The 17,169-nt window shown below is 48.4% G+C and overlaps 4 protein-coding genes across 4 annotated transcripts; 3 read left to right on the forward strand and 1 right to left on the reverse strand.

Annotated features, from left to right (window-relative positions):
- Positions 1-416: 416 nt before the first annotated feature.
- F4813DRAFT_395910 (pheromone A receptor-domain-containing protein) lies at positions 417-1,662 on the forward strand (the record flags this gene model as incomplete). The annotated part of the gene is made up of 2 exons (XM_049247762.1): positions 417-1,032; positions 1,115-1,662. The coding sequence occupies 2 exons, from the start codon at positions 417-419 to the stop codon at positions 1,654-1,656; spliced, it is 1,158 nt and encodes a 385-aa protein (XP_049100161.1). The 3' UTR covers positions 1,657-1,662.
- Positions 1,663-3,579: 1,917 nt separating this feature from the next.
- On the reverse strand, positions 3,580-5,795 carry F4813DRAFT_395916 (Golgin subfamily A member 7/ERF4 family-domain-containing protein; the record flags this gene model as incomplete). Its single annotated transcript, XM_049247763.1, has 3 exons — positions 3,580-3,825; positions 3,880-5,373; positions 5,463-5,795. The coding sequence occupies 3 exons, from the start codon at positions 5,793-5,795 to the stop codon at positions 3,697-3,699; spliced, it is 1,956 nt and encodes a 651-aa protein (XP_049100162.1). The 3' UTR covers positions 3,580-3,696.
- Positions 5,796-8,239: 2,444 nt separating this feature from the next.
- On the forward strand, positions 8,240-9,709 carry F4813DRAFT_388981 (uncharacterized protein; the record flags this gene model as incomplete). The annotated part of the gene is made up of 1 exon (XM_049246766.1): positions 8,240-9,709. One exon carries the CDS (start codon positions 8,240-8,242, stop codon positions 9,707-9,709), a length of 1,470 nt encoding a protein of 489 aa, XP_049100163.1.
- Positions 9,710-12,882: 3,173 nt separating this feature from the next.
- On the forward strand, positions 12,883-17,047 carry F4813DRAFT_57226 (uncharacterized protein). The gene is made up of 2 exons (XM_049248650.1): positions 12,883-13,595; positions 13,663-17,047. The coding sequence occupies exons 1-2, from the start codon at positions 13,280-13,282 to the stop codon at positions 16,998-17,000; spliced, it is 3,654 nt and encodes a 1,217-aa protein (XP_049100164.1). The 5' UTR covers positions 12,883-13,279; the 3' UTR covers positions 17,001-17,047.
- The last annotated feature ends 122 nt before the right edge of the window (positions 17,048-17,169 follow it).

Consider the following 17,169-nt stretch of genomic DNA (forward strand, 5'->3'; position numbering starts at 1 on the left):
TTACCCGGGCGAAAAGTTTCCATACCATCCCATCCCCCACCCCCCCCCCCGCGCCCGCCCCCCCCCCCCCCCCACCAAAAAACCCCCCCCCCCCCCCCCCCCCTGAAGCATTCTCCTTCATCCTCCAGCCTGGAGTGTCTCTCAACCTTTCCCTCCACATTCTCGAGCAGGATCTTGTTCGAAGGTCTCCATACCCCCAGGTAAGCTTCCCACCATCAAAGCATTGATGACATGTAACATGTACAACACTGCAACATCAGATGAAGAAAGACTTACAAATTTTATCCAGCAACATCACCCAAGACTTCTAACTTCTCTTCGGCCTGTTTTGGTGTTCCAAGGCGGGTAGCAATAAGCTACTGCTTCTCTACGGCACGATGTCCATCATGATCAAAGTAGTTGTTGCGATCGCCTTTATGGCTTTCGCAACCGCAGCTGCTTCTGACCAGGATGGCTCAGCGGCCGTGGATTGGAAGCACACGCCTAACGTTGGTATCCAGGTTAACCTCGTGCTCCGAGTGCTCTTTGCCATCATCGGCACCGGGCTATGTTGGCCACCCCTTCGGACTCTATGGCACTATGTTGATCTCCCGGGAGTTACACTCATCATAGTAGTGGCGCTAATGAACCTCTTCGCCGTCCTAAATGCTATGATTTGGAGCAATGACAACTGGGACGACTGGTGGGACGGAAAGGGACTATGCGATGTACAAGTATATCTGTCGACGCCGATGAAGACCATCTACGCGGCTACTATCTTTGTAACCGTCTATGAGCTGTCGCAGAAATTTGACGCCAGCCGAGTGATAATACTCAACTCTCGACAGGACCGAAACCGAGAATTGAAACAAGCTCTTGTCATCTTCGTGGTTCCGTTCATCCAGTTGGTCATGACGTACTTCACTCTATCACAGCGGTACAAGGTCGGCACGCTTGTCGGGTGTATCGCTGAGTACGACAACAGCTGGCCCAAGATTATATTTTTCGATGTGCCGAATCCAATCTTTGTGGTCTTGTCCATCCCCTTTACCTGTGAGTATATATAAGATCGTCAAGGATTACTTACCCTTACCCCTTAAGTACTGGAGAAGAGAACGACTAACGTGGACTACAGTCTGGTCCTATCTACGCTATAGAAAATACTCTAGAAACAGCCAAATAGCAATTGGGTCCAGCAACCAGGCCGTAGCCCGGCGTGTTCGGCTACGCCGTCGCCTATACAATGTCACGGCGTCAATCATGCTTGTCTATGCCCCGATATCATTCATCTTACTAGCCCAAAACATTCAAAAGGCAGTTAAATCGCCACCCGCGGCGTATGACTTCCGTCGTATACACGACGACGCAGACCCGTACCCATGGAACTCTGTTACATTTGTGCCATCGTGGAACCTGGAGTGGCTCGAAACGAACCAACCGTGGTTCGCGATTTTGACCACGGTGACTATCATTGGTTTCTTCGGCACAAGCGAAGATTGCTTCCCCGTATACCGTAGGTATATGGTATGGCTGGGCTTAGGACGGTGCTTCCCGCGCCTCCGACAGCAGGAGATTCCTCCTAGTGAACCTCGCTTTATTGATGACCCTGACGAATTGCTTCGTAACGGAATCGAGCTTGTGGAAATGGGCGGCGTAAATAGGGCGGTGACAGAGTAAGAGTCTCGTTTTTTCTGGTGAACGTTGAGTTTTAGAATAAGAAACTAACCACCCTCTAATCCAATAGGCGCAGAATACCTGCCGATATCCATCAAGTCTCGAGCTCAGGTTCTGATATCAACGAGATTCTATCTCCGCGCAGGCCAGTGACACCGCAGCAGCAGCTGCCGCCACCCTCGGTGGCTTCATCACCACCGCCGTCGCCGTCTCAATTCCCGATGCCCCCGTTACAACGCCCGCTACCTATGCCGATTGATCGATTGGACAGCGTAAGAAGGAACATAAATATGCCAGGAAGTCCCCTCGAACGTGTTGTCATCCAAGCTCTTATCCCGGCGCGACGCTCATCACTACAAGGACAGCAGCTCCCCTCGCCTTTCCGTGCGCCAGTAAGTAGACACCCGCGCGTACCCCACAGCTATCTCTCGAGCTTCCACCGAGACGACTCGTCCGTCGCCGGCCCATCCCGTTCCCACGCCCGCACGCACTCCGAGCGTTCCGATTCCCAGCCGATCCTCTCAGCAACCGCCGAGCACGTCACGGAATCTCCCCGCACAGCAACACCCGCACGCCGCCAGGTATCGCAGGAGGCCGTGCAGCCGCGGGAGCTACTCGACGACCAGTCGAGCTGGAGCGGAACCCGACGACTTACCGCCGACAACGTAGTCTGGCCATTCTTCTCACGCACCACGTCGACGTCCTCGATAACCCGACCCCGAGAAACCGCCAACGCTATCGCCGCGGCCAACGAGAGCCCAGTCCGCTCGACAGACAACAACTTCGTCCGCGTGCAGATCACCGGACCCTTCTCGCCATCGCTGCCGTCGCCGCCCCCCCCCGCAGAGCAGCGAGGAAGAGGCCGAAGAATCCCGCGAGAGCTGCTCAACCGGGTTGGACGGAGCGCTCCCAGAAACGGAAACAGTAACGGAAACTAAGTATCTACTACCCAGGAGAAGAAGGAGACAGTGAAAGTCCATGAGCCGGATTGAACGGTATACTTCTAGAAAAATAACAGCTAGTCCTCTGCTAATGAGAAGCACAACAAGAGAGCTGATGGATCGGAATCAAAAGCAACACTGCTGGAAACGATAGCTAATCATCTACGAAGGAAGAAGAAAAGAATATAGAAATCTCCTACCAAAGGACCAAAAAAGAAACAAGCAAACAAACAAACAAAAAAAAACCAGGAAAAAAGGGGGATGGATAGACTCGCGTCACAGGATCGTCGAAAAGGATAGGGGTTAATACTTTGCGTTGACGGGGGTGTAATTAGATACGAGATCGAGAGGAGCCGTACTGTTCGTCCAATACGTAGCAGTCGGTGATCAAGGCCACGCCTTGTTTAAACGAGATGTGAAGCCCCGTCAAACTTCGACCAGAAGAAAGCCGTACGTACGTACACCTTGCTTCTTGCATAGGACATTAGTCCTCCACGATAATCCTGTCTGCTATGTAGAGAAGTGCGCTCTGCTACTACTAATAACTACTCGAGTCAGAGCTAGCAAATTCCCGAATTTGATTTAATAGAAGAACAAAACGTAGGCGCAAATACACGTATAACTAAGTGAAATATTGCGGTATGCTTATTATTGACAGTTGCTAACGTCTCTATCTCGATACACATCGTCCGCTCCAGAGCCTTCGCAGGCAGGATGTCCTAATTCTGGTCATCGTAAGAGTAAATTTATAAGTGATGCCTGATCTGTCCGTTTCGAGTCCTCTGGGGACTATTCTGTCTTGGTTGCTCATTAACTTTACTGAAAGGCGTGAAAAATCAATGTTGGTACACCTGCAACGCCGCGCCATGCTGCGATATTAAGCTAGCGAATCCGATGAAGGCCGGTAATCAAAGAAAAGAAAAGAGACTCGGCTCTGATAATAGATACATGATTAGAACAAATAGTAAAAGTGTAGGAAGTATGCTTGGGTATCTTCGTAATTCGTACAGGCCGCGATGGGTCGAGTCCGATTAAATAAGGTATGAAGTGGAAACGAATTTGTACAGTGGGTTGGGTTTCATGAAGAACGGGGAGTTTGCTGTTATGCCTCGATGGGTGGCACATGTAATACAGCTGGCTGAGGTTCGACTGGTAAATTTGGGCCGGACCTTGACGCCGACGCCTCGGTTGAAGCAGGTGCTATCTCGGGATCAGGAATTTGAAAGTCGAGCTAAAGGATGGTCAGAATATTTCAAAGTGATATAAGAGAAGAATCTAAACTCACATTCATATATCCCGTACGTCTCAAGGAGATGATTTTGGGAGCAATTGTGCCCTCGTCTGAGCCTACTGTCTTCTCCATCTCCGTATTCCATTTGTCGATCCAATCCTCCAACTGACGCAATCTCATCTTGGTATGTGTAAGGCCTAAATCGTCCCATATCCAACCCGTAAGCAAGCCTAATACGCCATCGAGTATGTTTCTCCAGTTATAGGGGCTAAAGATAGGTATGAGGTCTCCGTTGAGCTTTTCGATGACCCGGCGGAACTCCTGTTCTGATACACCCGCCGGATCTAGAATTTCCGGGTAGAGATTCGAGAAGGTGGGTGCTAAGTCCCCTTCTACTAGCCAATCTCTTCGGATGCGTATAATCCGCGTACTCGCATATTCCGGAGAATTGATGGGTACATGGGGATTTAAATGTGGATAACACGGATGCTGAGGTCCCCATTCTTCGCCTAGATCTGGTTGATCGGGGTCACCCAGAATAGAGGAATTGCTGGAGGATATGCCCGAGATCATGCCGGGTGGAAGTGATATATTTGATCCATTATGTCGGTGGTCTAGAACTGAGGGTCCTCTCTCTAGGTCTTTAGAGAACGACCTCCTCTTGGAATCATCAATTCCCATTGGGGGCATGGTGGCCTTCCCCTTTCCCTTGTCGAGCTTCTGATTGGTGCTTTCGGACGTATCGGGTCGGACAAGCCCAAAGCTTATGGCTCGCGCCCGCTTGGTAACACTTTGACCACGCTTCCTCAAACCAGTGAATTTGGCCCTTTCGGCCTTGGGTTTGGGTTCCGACGGTCCAGCTTCGGTCTCCTGTGGAGGATTGGAAATGCGCTTGCTGTCGTAGGAGTGCCGAAGCGAAGGAGGAAGGCTTATCCTCTTATCAAAACTGGTTCTACCCTCGAGATGTGGACTGGCCCGTGCTGATTTATCTGCGAGTGGAAGGAGAGGATAGTCGCCTGCTCCAAAGCCAATAGGCTCAGATGGGTCTGATGAAACTTGGATAGTAGGATGGTTGACGGGCACGGAAGGGGGAGGCGGGGTGGATGGACGGCGTTTGCGAGACTGCGGAGGGGGTCGCGGCGTTCGAGATGGAGGAACTCTTGGAGTCGAATTAGTAGGATTCCAAAGACGACCAGGGCCAAATCGACGCGGTAGATTATAAAATGAGGCAGAAGCAGAAGCAGAGGCAGAAGCAGAGGCGGCCACCCGATTTTGGAAAGGCGATTGATGGATGCGATCGATTTGTCTGGGGGTCCCTGTGGCCAGTAAATTCCTTCGGGGATTAGTTGGTTGTCGCTGTTGTGTGGTGGTGACTACGGCAGGATCTGGGACCGTAACGGTGGGATATTCAGGGCGCTGAGATGGCGAATTGACGGGGGCATTTGCCTGCTGTACATCTAGGGCGGTCGGTAACGGGTTCGCAGAACGAGTGTCTGCGTGCGAAGCCGTTTGAGATGAGAAGAAGAAATGGCCGCCTTGACGGCCGGACTGGAAATTGGAGAAGCTCGAGGCCGTCGACCAAAAACTAATAAACTAAATAAACCTTCCTCCCCTTTTTCCTCCTCTTTAACCCTAACTTTATTGTACTGGGCCTTGGACGGCAAATTCGATTTTGGGGACTTTTGCGATGAGGGTTGGCGTTGTGGTCGGGTATTACAAAGATAGACGCAGGTGCAGATGCAGACGCGACCAAGTGGAATTAAAGCGAGTGAGGATTCTGCAGGTAACGGGGAGACGAACAAAACGGCCGTTGCAAGTGGTTGGTCCGGGCGTGGGCGTGGGCGTGGGTGTGGATGTGGATGCTGGTACTGGTGCTGGTGCTGGTGCTGGTGCTGGTGCTGGTGCTGCTGGCTAGTTCTGTAGTGGTAATTCGGGACTTCCAGCGCTAATATGGAACACCACAGTGGCATGCTGGCCCTGTTTGACAGCCTTTTGACAAGTGACGTTACACGGAGCGTCGGGATATCGGAATATCGGAATGTCGTATTATTGCATGAAATTGTTAAGAGGTACGTACTTCACCTTTACTTGCTTCCACTCTTTCTCTTTCTCTTTCTCGCCTTCAACAATCAACTGATCAGAACGAGTGTCATTAACAACAAATTGCATCGTCTGCTCTGGTCCCTTGGCTTTATATCGATATATACTGCTTTTTATTCCTTTGGGGGCCGCTATCGTGGTTGCGTATTCTTTTCTTTTAATATCTTGAAAAGGGCGTCATTCCTGACTGTTGTTAATTTTGGCTATTGTCACACTCGAGTTGCTGCTCGATTTGCCTTAGGAATGGATGTTGGCAGATTTCTGCCTCGGGGCGTGTGTCTAAGTGCCTGATATATATTGCTGATGGGAAAAAGGAACATCGACGAACAGAACCCTCAGGTAAATTATCAATGAGCAAAGGGAGGGATTAAGCAAACTTTGGAAAACATATATGTGAGAGAAAAAGACGGTGCTTCTTTTCGTCATCCGCCTTTCCAATAGTGACCCTCCGTAGCCCTGGATACCAACCAGCCCAGCAAGTCAGCTACTAAGAAAAGAACAAGGCTTTAAATTGCTTTATTTTGCGGAGCTTTTTTTCTTCTTTCGAACCTATCATCGCCTATCAAAGCGCAGCTCAGCTAAAATGGTCAGGCTTGCAAGCTATTCAGGGGCATCCTCGTCACTCATCGTTCCATCTAGTTTCTGGCGCAGTGCCACGGATTGCGCTGAGCCTGGTCTGGCCATGGGGGCTGCTTGCGACCCGACCGAGTGGAATAAACGGGCCAAAATTTTATCTTCTACAATAGCTACACTAGCCTTATATTTAAAGACATTGGATTCCGGTTCTCACATCAGCAGCTCTAAATACATTCCTATCAGCCATCAAAATGTCAAAATACAACGTCGGGAAAGCCATAGTAGAAGCATAGTATGGCATAGCACTTTCAAGGCAGACAAGGACATATCGTCGTAATTCGTATTACATTGTCCTGCAAGGTACGCCCGGGATTGCCGCATCGCGGTTACATGTACTGTATTGGACGTGTGGTCATTGCTCAACTGCAGCCCTGGGAACAGAAAAAAAAAGCAACGGCATGATATCTAATCATCACTAATCCTGGTAGAGCCCTGGGCACCATGTCGAAATACCATTAACACGAGAATATTAATGCATCTTAATCCAGTGCTTGAACATTATGGCTATCTATTATATATCTATTACATGTCTATTATATATCTATTATATCCGAGAGGAGTTTTCTAGAAAAAGCTAATTGCATTCTAGCCCTTACGCAATCGCTTAAATCCGAGAGGACGGGGGTCCATCTGTTATGGCGGTTTAGACCTATTCTAGATCCCTGGTTTAACTCTTAAAACTTTAAGAGGACAGCGACTTCTATTATAACTTGACTGATCTTACCTGCCTGTTTGGATCCTCGAGGAATCTTTGTGATTGGGGGGACATAATCATTCCTCGGTTGGATATAGGTCCTCTCTTTGAATTATCTGCTTTAGTCTCACTTATCTGGGTCGAGGACAGACCTAACATAAGAGATTAATGTCCTGATGTCAGTAACTGACTCGTTGAAATGGAAAACATGACTTGTTCGGAATCTACTCGTCGAACTCCTCGTCAGCATGCGTATTCTAAAGTTGATATAAACCGGGGTAAAAAAGAAGTCCGGGTTCCTTTGGCCGGGTAGTCTTGACGATATTCTTGCACCGATATATTATGATGATAACTTATACCATCATTTAATAATCGACTCAAACGTTACATGCCTATGTATACAACATACCAGTATTTTCTCATACCTACCTACATATGTAAGTACATACCTATAAGTCGTCCATCTTAAATATTTATGTTCAAGGTTAAGGGGATAAAAATGCATAAGGAAATTAGAGATTATGGAAATACACTATGCCGTATGAATTAAAGAAGGTAGTATAGGTGCGTGGTGACGTAACAATTTGCTACGGCAGACAAGCGAAGATAGAGCTGAACCATAGGGAAAGCTCTATGTAAGTAGGTATGTACATACATTAGGTACCTAACCTAGGTACATACCTCATATGTATGAGACCTGCGCCCGTGCACGCGCTATTCCCCCCAAAGCGAAAGAAGTGACCTCATCTTTCCAAGTAGGGGCGCCTCCCCGTCAAATTATCCCTGCCCATCGCATACCCCATGGGCACAGACATGCATCTCTCCATCTACATCGTGCATCTTTACATTATCGAGATATTCATCGCATAGCCCTACGGGCTGGAGATATTCAATTTATCCCATCCTACCTAAACTAAGGTAACCTTCAAAGTTATAAGTTGGGGTTTACGATCCCATGTAACCTCATAGCGCTTAAAGCCCGTCATGGCTGATGAGAGCTACACTTCTCCTTCGACGTCAGCAGCGAACACAAGCGGCCGAGCATCGTCGCTTACCGGCAATGAGCCCCCAAGTTTCAGCTTGCGTCGAGCTGCAACAGTTGGTCAATCTGCTCCTACACGTCGCCGCCCCACTCTGAATACGGGCTCGCCCACTGCCGAGAATGGGTTTGCAGATATTCGAAGGCGGAGCTCCACATATTCCGATTTCAGTCTGAACGATGCTAGAAGGGATCTGGAGACAAGCGCAGATGAGCTCTTCAATCCGAGTAAAGCTGGCTCCAAAGAGGCGGATAAATCCCCGTTCGTCTACATCCCACTTACACTAGCCCTGCTCCCTGCTATAGCTGGCATATTCTTCGAAAATGGGAGTGCTTTCTTTACGGATCTCATATTGCTCAGCTTGGCGGCTGTATTTCTTCACTGGTCCGTCACGCAGCCATGGGATTGGTATCGCTCCGCGCAAGAGATACGCATCGTAAGAGATGAGATTATGACCGAGTCTGTCTTCGAGTCTGATAGCGACGTCGAGCTTCCTACGACAACCCTGGAAAATGTCCCCGAGGAGACAAATAAACAGGATAGTGCCGGAGAAGTGGCCGAGGAGACATCCGATAGACGGGATCGTCAGCGGAAAGAACAACAGGATGCCGCGCTTAGAGAACTATACTTTCACGAAATGGCTGCTCTAGCCTGGTGCTTTATATTTCCCATGCTCGGCGCATATCTTTTACACACTATTCGGGGACAGTTGACGAGACGTTCTGAGGGCCTGGTATCTGACTATAATCTCACTATTTTCCTTTGCGCCGCCGAAGTCCGCCCCATTTCACATCTAATCAGGATGCTTCAAAATCGAACCTTACGAGTTCAACAAATCGTCGCAAAGAACCCCTATGAAAAGCAAACTGTTACAATGGAGCATTTAGAAGCACTTTCAACCAGACTAGATGAGTTGGAAGCACAAGGAGCTACGGGTGATACATCGTCGAATACTACTGCACGACCTGATGTTCCACAGCCAAAATTGATCGAGGCGGCAGTGGCTCAAGAAGTCCGTAGTAGCATACAGCCAGAACTAGATGCTTTGAATCGCGCCATGCGTCGATACGAGAAAAAACTTACCTTACTCGCATGCCAAACTGACAATCGTATCGAGTATGTCGACTACAGGCTTAATGATGCCATTGCGCTTGCTGCCGTCGCCGCTAAGAATAGTAACGCTCAACGGACCTTTTGCGGGTGGTTTATCGACAAAAGCATCGCGCTGGTTATACTCCCGTTTCACGCACTGGTAGCGGTGTCTACCTTTCCTTTCCGGACGGTATCGACTATGCTTAGTCGGAAGGGCAGGTCTTCGTCCCAGAGAACCCAGAAGACTGTACGCAACGGGAGAGTGCTTGCTCATGGCAAGACCAGTTCCGATCGCGTGCCTACGCGCGTGTCTAGGAGATAGAAATATGTATTATAATGGTACGGGTGTATAGGTGATGACTGTTAGGTTAGGTAGTAGGTACTAGGTAATAATTACGGATGGGCCGGCACGGAGAAGGAGGATAGCGGGAAACGGTTAGGAGGGGGTGGGTATTAAACGGAGTTTGGACATGGATTGCTCTCGGCGTGGTTTACAGCGATAGTAATCACGCAAGGGGTAGATTTACCTACGGGGACGTTTTTGAAGAGCAATTCCACAAGTTGCGATTATATATTATATAGATACTCTCTCTCATGCAAATCGCAGGTTTGCAATGAGGTAGTTCTTGTGCGGACTGGGTTAAAATTATGGAATAACGGGAAATATTTGAGTCTGCTTGTCTGTGCGTCTCGATATGCAGTTTATTTTATTTTATTTTATTCCATCTTATGTGCTTGAAATATTGGAAAGACACGTCAGATTCTCCAACCGACAAACGTCATTGTGCGGGGCGCCTCTCGTAACAGAAAGGGCTGGTATGCTTCTGCGTGCACATCGTAATATGTATTTCCCATCTTCGATGATGTCGGATGCGGCCAGGCATCTTTAAGCTTGAGCTGGCTGAATTAAAGCTTCCGGGTAGACGTCTTACATAACGCATGCAGTAAGTAGTCCATCTGCATTGGAGATAGGCATATTATAACCTAGGTACACACATATAACATACCTACCTTATACATAGTATGTGCGGTACGTGGTAAGCGTTGGGTTCCACTGGTGCCTGGCAGAATCCGGATACTAGATGGATGGACCCATGGATTCGGCAGACTGGGTCCTAGTCTAAATAAGATTTTATCGACGTCCACATCGTAATCCATTTTCAGAGCGCCAAGCTTATGTAGATATGAGATATGTTTCAACTGTTAACCTAGGTTAGTTAATTAACTTTCATATTATGAGATCAATCAAGATATGTGATATGTACATACCTAGGTAGTCACATTCACTTCAAGCCACATAGATCGGTATGAGATCAAAATACGCCTATATCCTACCCACCCAACTTTGACTCTACAAGGATGGCCGAAGGAAGACGGGTAAGGAAATGCGAATATATTATCGTAGTCTGCTCGCACGTGCGACCTGCGTGGGGATGCGTATATTTCCTGCTGCCGGACGTTGATATTATCGATGCGCGTATCCGGAGTCGTACCAAGTTGCACGACTTTTCGAAGCAAACCTCGCAAGGCCGCCCAAGAGGCAAGTTTAATCTCGTGATGGGGGGGTGAGAACACGTCCCATCGACGTACGTTGCGAGATCCCGCCGTTGCCACCCTCCTTTACGCCGCGGAACGAATCGCCAAGGCGGACGAGGCGTCTCGCTACTGCATGCCTAATAGTAGCTTGCGCAAGATACCAATGGTGGTGGCGGGACCCTGGAGTGTAATTTAACTCTCTTCTACATAATGTATGTAGTTCGCTTGTTCGCTTCGCGTCATTTCAATATGTATTGCGCTCGTTTTGGCGCGCTACTTGGTGCTTGAGCAGAAGATAGTCGTTCGCAACTGAGAAATAAAATCCCAACCATCGGTATCATCTTTCTACATACTATTTAACTAACCTAGATGATACCGCCAGGTTAATTCTTTAACTTAGACAATTAAGTCAGTAAAGTCGGTGAGCTGAGGACCGTCAATTGCATTGGGCTACATAATATTTGATGTAGCCCGAGACGCGCGTGCGGTCGTGTTCTGGTTTGGTTATGCTGTGCTGGTTCCTATTGAGAATGTGCTGTACCGTACTTATCCTTGCTGCTTGCTGCTTGCAGCGTCGTACGCGGCGTTGGCTAGATGCGGGATCAGCAGCCAATGCCAGATGAGCGATCGTGAGCAAGGCGACCTTGACCTGCCCGAGTGGAATCGGTGGGCCTCTGAGCTTCTCTGAAGAACTAGAATCCAGGAACAGCATATGTACTTTTCCCCCGCCATCTTCCCAGGAAAAGGGATTTGATACTTCGCTAAGCTCAGTGGCTTCAAATTTGACGAATGCGATGCAAACCATCGAATTGCACGCGTCACGCTTCGTGGCTGAGACATTTCACGATATTTAGGGGATATCTGGGGCCGAGAAAGCCTCTCAGAGAAAGCCGCTCGGTCTGCTCCACCGTCTACGGCTCCGGCCGTCAATGAGATCAACGGACGAAGCGGTATTGTGATTTTCTCGTACTACGTAAATCATACATTATGAAGCAAACTATTGCTGACCTCATGTTGAAACGCTCCGTCTTTTATTCGAATTTTCGAATTTTGAAGGACAGCAGAAGAACGGAAAAGAGTAATTAAACGTTGATCGAAGTAGATAAGAAATGGATAAGAAATGTGCACTAAAGTTTACCGGTAGCCAGGGGTATACAGGGCTGGCAGGGGTTACGCTGCTAAGTAACATATGACATTGGCCAATCGGTGGCCTGACCAAACCGTTTGTTGCCCAATCCGGAATAAGCTCCCGTCTTATTCTTGCTCGATTGCTCGACTGGGTCTGGCCTCTTACTTGAAGTTAGGAAGGAAGTTGCATATTATTCTCTTCCGGAGTCCGAGCAGAAAAGTACATAGTATTATGTAACTACCTACCTACCAGTTACATTCTATGTATACTATGTACTATGTAGCTTGCTTCAACTTACTTCGCTTCACATCCACTCGTCTGTGCCAATCTCCCGCGGTCAACGTCCCAAACGTACTCATTGGATGGTCAATCATCGTCATTCGCGCATCAAATCACACGGCATACGACCTAGCTGGTAAGGTAGTCATCTAGCCTTCCTCGATGAATGAGACCTACCTACTAGAAAGATATGCCGCCAAGTAGATGGTGGCCTGCTGCACGCAGAAGGCAATTTCGTAAACATATGTATCCTCCAGCTACGGCGAGCTAGCTGAGATACCACTAGAGAGTACTGAGCATAAGTACCGTGTTATGAACAATAGCTCTGGGTTAGTGGATAGGGATAGATGAGGTCCTAAGCAACTGAATGGTAACCTAACCTAGGTATTATCAAAGTTTTCTCTCTTTTTTCTTTCATTCTTTTCTTGTTCCCATCCATCGGATCATTAGATCCCAATAGTTTCTTATGGTTCATGTCGGGTGCCGTTGCATGAACGAGAAGGAGGCTTAGAGGTTGCTATTGATAACTTTGGTTCGATGGAGTCTTCTTGACAAGTTTGATCTACTGATACGTGCCCCTCTGCCCTCTACCTAGGACGCATGCGGGTTGACCCTGAAGTTTCAGTTGCTTCTAAGCCCATTCCATTCCAGAAGCTGGCCCAGCTAGCTACACATCGTTTGTTCGCAGCTTCGTGCGCTGGTATTACGACTCAGACGCCTTGCGTATTTACATTGTTCGTCGTCGTTGATGTCATCTACCGCAAAAGTTTTCTATAACTAGAGCAAACACTTGGTGTCCCTGTCTTATAGGCAGTTTTATCCTAACTATAACCCATTGCTAGCCATGCGTCTTAGCATATAGTAATCCCGAACAAGAGAAGTGCTTCTCAGAGCGCTATACCATTGGGATATAATTTCGACACCTATATAACTTACAAATATTTCAAGATGCTTCCTAGGTGGTTGAGCATTTGTACTTTGCTCTGCTTGCTCGTATGTTTCGATCAGGTGGCCGCGGGGCGATTGGGACCATATCCGAGACAAGAGACTTCTCCCTCGACAGTGGAGACAACAAAAACGACACAAAATGACGACCGAGAACCAACTACGACTCCTCCAGATAACTCAGAAACCCCTTCTAGTTCATCAGCAAAGCCCACACCCGTCGAGGTTACTACTACCGCAACCAGTACCCCAGAATCAACCACAATCCCCTCCGCTCTCAACGGGAATAATCCGAGCAATGATAACTTCTCCGAGGAGCGTAAGTGGTCCTGTTATCCTTTCCTACTTGGATTGCACAATATTAGTTTCTAACCGAACAATTGTAGCAGCTGTTGTCAAGGGTGAAGTACCCATACAACCTCGACTAACGCCAGGATGGGGCGTTTCCGGTGCGATTATGCTCATTACCGGCGTCGTGTATGCTTTGGTTGGCATCAAAAATACCCGGCTACATACGTTTTTCTCGTCGGCATATCTTGCTAGTCTTTGTGTGGCAGTTTTGATCGTTTACGTTATGAATCCTCCCATATCGGATGCTATTCAGGGGGCTTATGTCGTAGCAGCCGTATGTGCCGGTCTACTCCTTGGTGGTGCCGCAACCGTCTTTAAGGAACTTACCGAGGGCCTCGGATGCCTTCTCGGTGGCTTCTGTTTTTCCATGTGGCTTCTCACTTTGCGTGAGGGTGGTTTGCTTCCAGCCACCACCGGTAAAGTGATCTTCATCGCTGCTTTCACAGTTGCAGGTTTCGCATTCTACTTCAGTCACTATACAAGGCCATACGCTATGATCGGCTTAATGTCGTTCGCTGGTGCAACGGTTACAGTTTTGGGTATTGATTGCTTTACTAGAGCAGGGTTGAAAGAATTCTGGGCTTATATCTGGAACCTAAACGACAACCTATTCCCTCTCGAAGCCACGACATATCCATTAACTAAAGGTATAAAGGTGGAGATCGCGATGATCATCGTATTGACCATTCTTGGTCTAATCTCTCAGTTTAAACTGTGGCGTGTGATTCAGGAGCATCGTGCGAGGCGATTTGAAGAGCGAGCAGAGTTCGAGAGGATGCGGGACGAAGAGGAAGCTAGTGTAGGACGACGGGTTGAGGAAGACAACAAGCGCGAAAGGAGGCAATGGGAGACAACTTACGGAGATCTATCGACGCCACCAAGCCCCACTGTCTCTCGCGATTCGGGTGTTGGTGAGATTGAGAATGAGAAGAGGGGCCAAGTCACCCAGACAACTGTTCAACCGGTGTCACCAAGCGAGATGGAGAACGAGAATGCAATCGAGATGACAGATCTTCCATCCGAAGATAATACGTCTTCTGAAGTGGGTAAACATCTGGATGAGGGTCTGGTCATCGCAGGGCATAATGAAGATAATCGAATAACTGTTAGGGTTTCGAGGGATTATCACGATGACAAGGAGACGGCAACCCTACCGGAGCCTGATGAAAATGCCTGGATGGCCGGTGTTGATAACGAAATGCAACCCGGATCTCCAAGATCACTACGCAACTCGCGAAGGATCTCGAATTTGACCGGTCCCGAAATAACACCCTTGCCGTTTAAAGTGCCGGAGCTAGACGAAAAGGACATCGACGACAACGACGACGATAGGTCGTCATTCGCAACGTTTGCCGACGAAGACGATCGGTCCATTACGCTAAGCAAAAGAGCATCAAGGGCGTCCCTATCGCATAGGTTATCTGTGGGTTCAGGGAACTTACTGCGTGGTTTATCGCAGCGTTCTAAACGAGAGACCGGAGAATCCGAGTTGCCTCAGCCGTCATCTAGATGGGGAGAAAGTAATGAGGGACTAGTTTCCAAGAATCAAAAGCCTACTGGAGATACTGGCTCTATCGTTGCTACTGTTGACGGCATGAGCGATAACGGTGAAAACGGCATAGAATTTGCTAAATCCGAAAAACCGGCCTATCCAAGGGAAATCAAAGCAGAATTAGGTAATATATTGCCGAAAGAAGAGTCTAGTTCTAAAGATCGACCTGTTGCACAACTGAAGCCTACCGACTCGGGTACTTATCTTGAAGTTCGGCCCTACTCGACAGCAGAGACAGTTGCAACCGACATCTTGAACCCGTCGTTTCTAGGAGAACCCCTTGGAGATAAATCTAAAAGGAGTAGCGCAACGAATGCCACAGGAAAGATAGACGAGACGGATGGTGCTAACCTTACTAACGCGATGGAATCGAAAACTCCCTCTGATACATCCAAGGTTGCCAAGTCAGCATCGCCATCCGCTGTGTCCTCCGCGAGCCTCACAAAAGAACATCTCCCTTCTAGTTTGTCACGTGTTGCGCTATCGTATCGTACAAACGAGTGGGCGAAACATCTAACCCTAGCGGAAAAGCCTGAGCCTGACACATTGCGCTTAAACGAGTATGTCGAGGCCGAAGAGACTTCAAAGCGGCGAGAAGAAGCCCCCGCCCCTGTTAACGTCGATGAGCTGCAGCAAACAGCGGAGAGTGGTATTCCAGCAGCCTCTATTGTGAGGTCATACTCTTCAGTATCCAATGCCCAATCAAATGTACAGGCCTACCGTTCTTCGTCAAGAACGACTATCACAGGTGCAGAAAATTCGGTGCAAGCCATGTCTACTGCCATGCCTCTAGTAGGACAATCACAAGATACTAGCGACAAATCAAATAATACAAAAGGAGCCCAACCGAATATTCACACAAACCACAGTCTACGGATGAAGGGCCGTCGACAGTCAAGCGATATCATCATTCAACCAATTCTAGAAGAGAAGGGTGACGAACACGGCATTAAAGTCAATTCTATACAGGAGGAGGGAGATGGTTCCGCTTCAAGATCAAGCCCTTCCCCGTCTTCAGAATTTGAATCACAAGGAATGAATAGACCTTCCGTTCCGGGTGTTGTGTCATACTCTAGTCCTCAGACACTCATTGGCAAGAGAGATATGTTTTTACGTAGCAAATCTCAGTCAACAGTATTATTCTCACCGCCGAACCACGAAGCTACACAATACACACCTAGATCGATCAGCCAAATGGAACAACCTTATAATTTGCCGGCTTCTTCGTCCTTTGCCATGCAGGATGCTGATGATCTTCCTCTCAGCAAACGAAAGGAACTTATTCGTCAGAGCAGTTTGCTTTCTGCTCAATCGGCTACAATTAACCCTAGGCCACACAGCACTATGAGAATGCCTTATACGCCTGGTCATAGTCCAGGGCCCACGTCGCCGGTCGCAGCTGACAGCGCGCAGTTCAACTCCCACCAACCCCAGCGGCATTCTACTGCCCCATCCCAAGCGCACCGTGAAGCCCTTCTCGCCAATTTCCGGCAGTCCGTTGCTGTAGATCTACGAGCGAATACCCCTGTCTCACCCGCTGTTAACAACAGCGGGGAGACTCTTCTGGTTCGCTCTGGTTCTTCAACCTTGCTGGGACCAATGGGGATTCGCAATGGAAACAATGATGTGCAGTACAATATCGATCAGCAGAGAAGTATGCTTCTCTCGCAGCGGGAACAAGAAGCTCAGAGAAGAGAGCAGGAGCGCCGAGAGAAAGAACGTAATGAGCGTGCTTTTGAAGAGATGATGCGCCGTGGCGATCTCATAGATGCTCATCGGGAAGCTATGAGGAGGATGCAAAGTACCATCAAGGACCAATAACAGAAAAACGGTTAAGGGGCTATGAGCTTATGTGTGGGAACAAATATATGGTAACGGATGTATGGATTTCTGGTTTCGTTAATTTCGTCTCGGGTCAGGTTGGGGGCCGGAGGAATTTGATACCCTTTCTTTCCCTCCTTTTTTTATAACATTTTCCTTCTCGTACCAA

This window comes from Daldinia decipiens (assembly GCF_022478715.1).
Source record: "Daldinia decipiens strain CBS 113046 unplaced genomic scaffold F4813scaffold_14, whole genome shotgun sequence".
In the NCBI taxonomy this organism is placed as follows: Eukaryota; Fungi; Ascomycota; class Sordariomycetes; order Xylariales; family Hypoxylaceae; genus Daldinia; species Daldinia decipiens.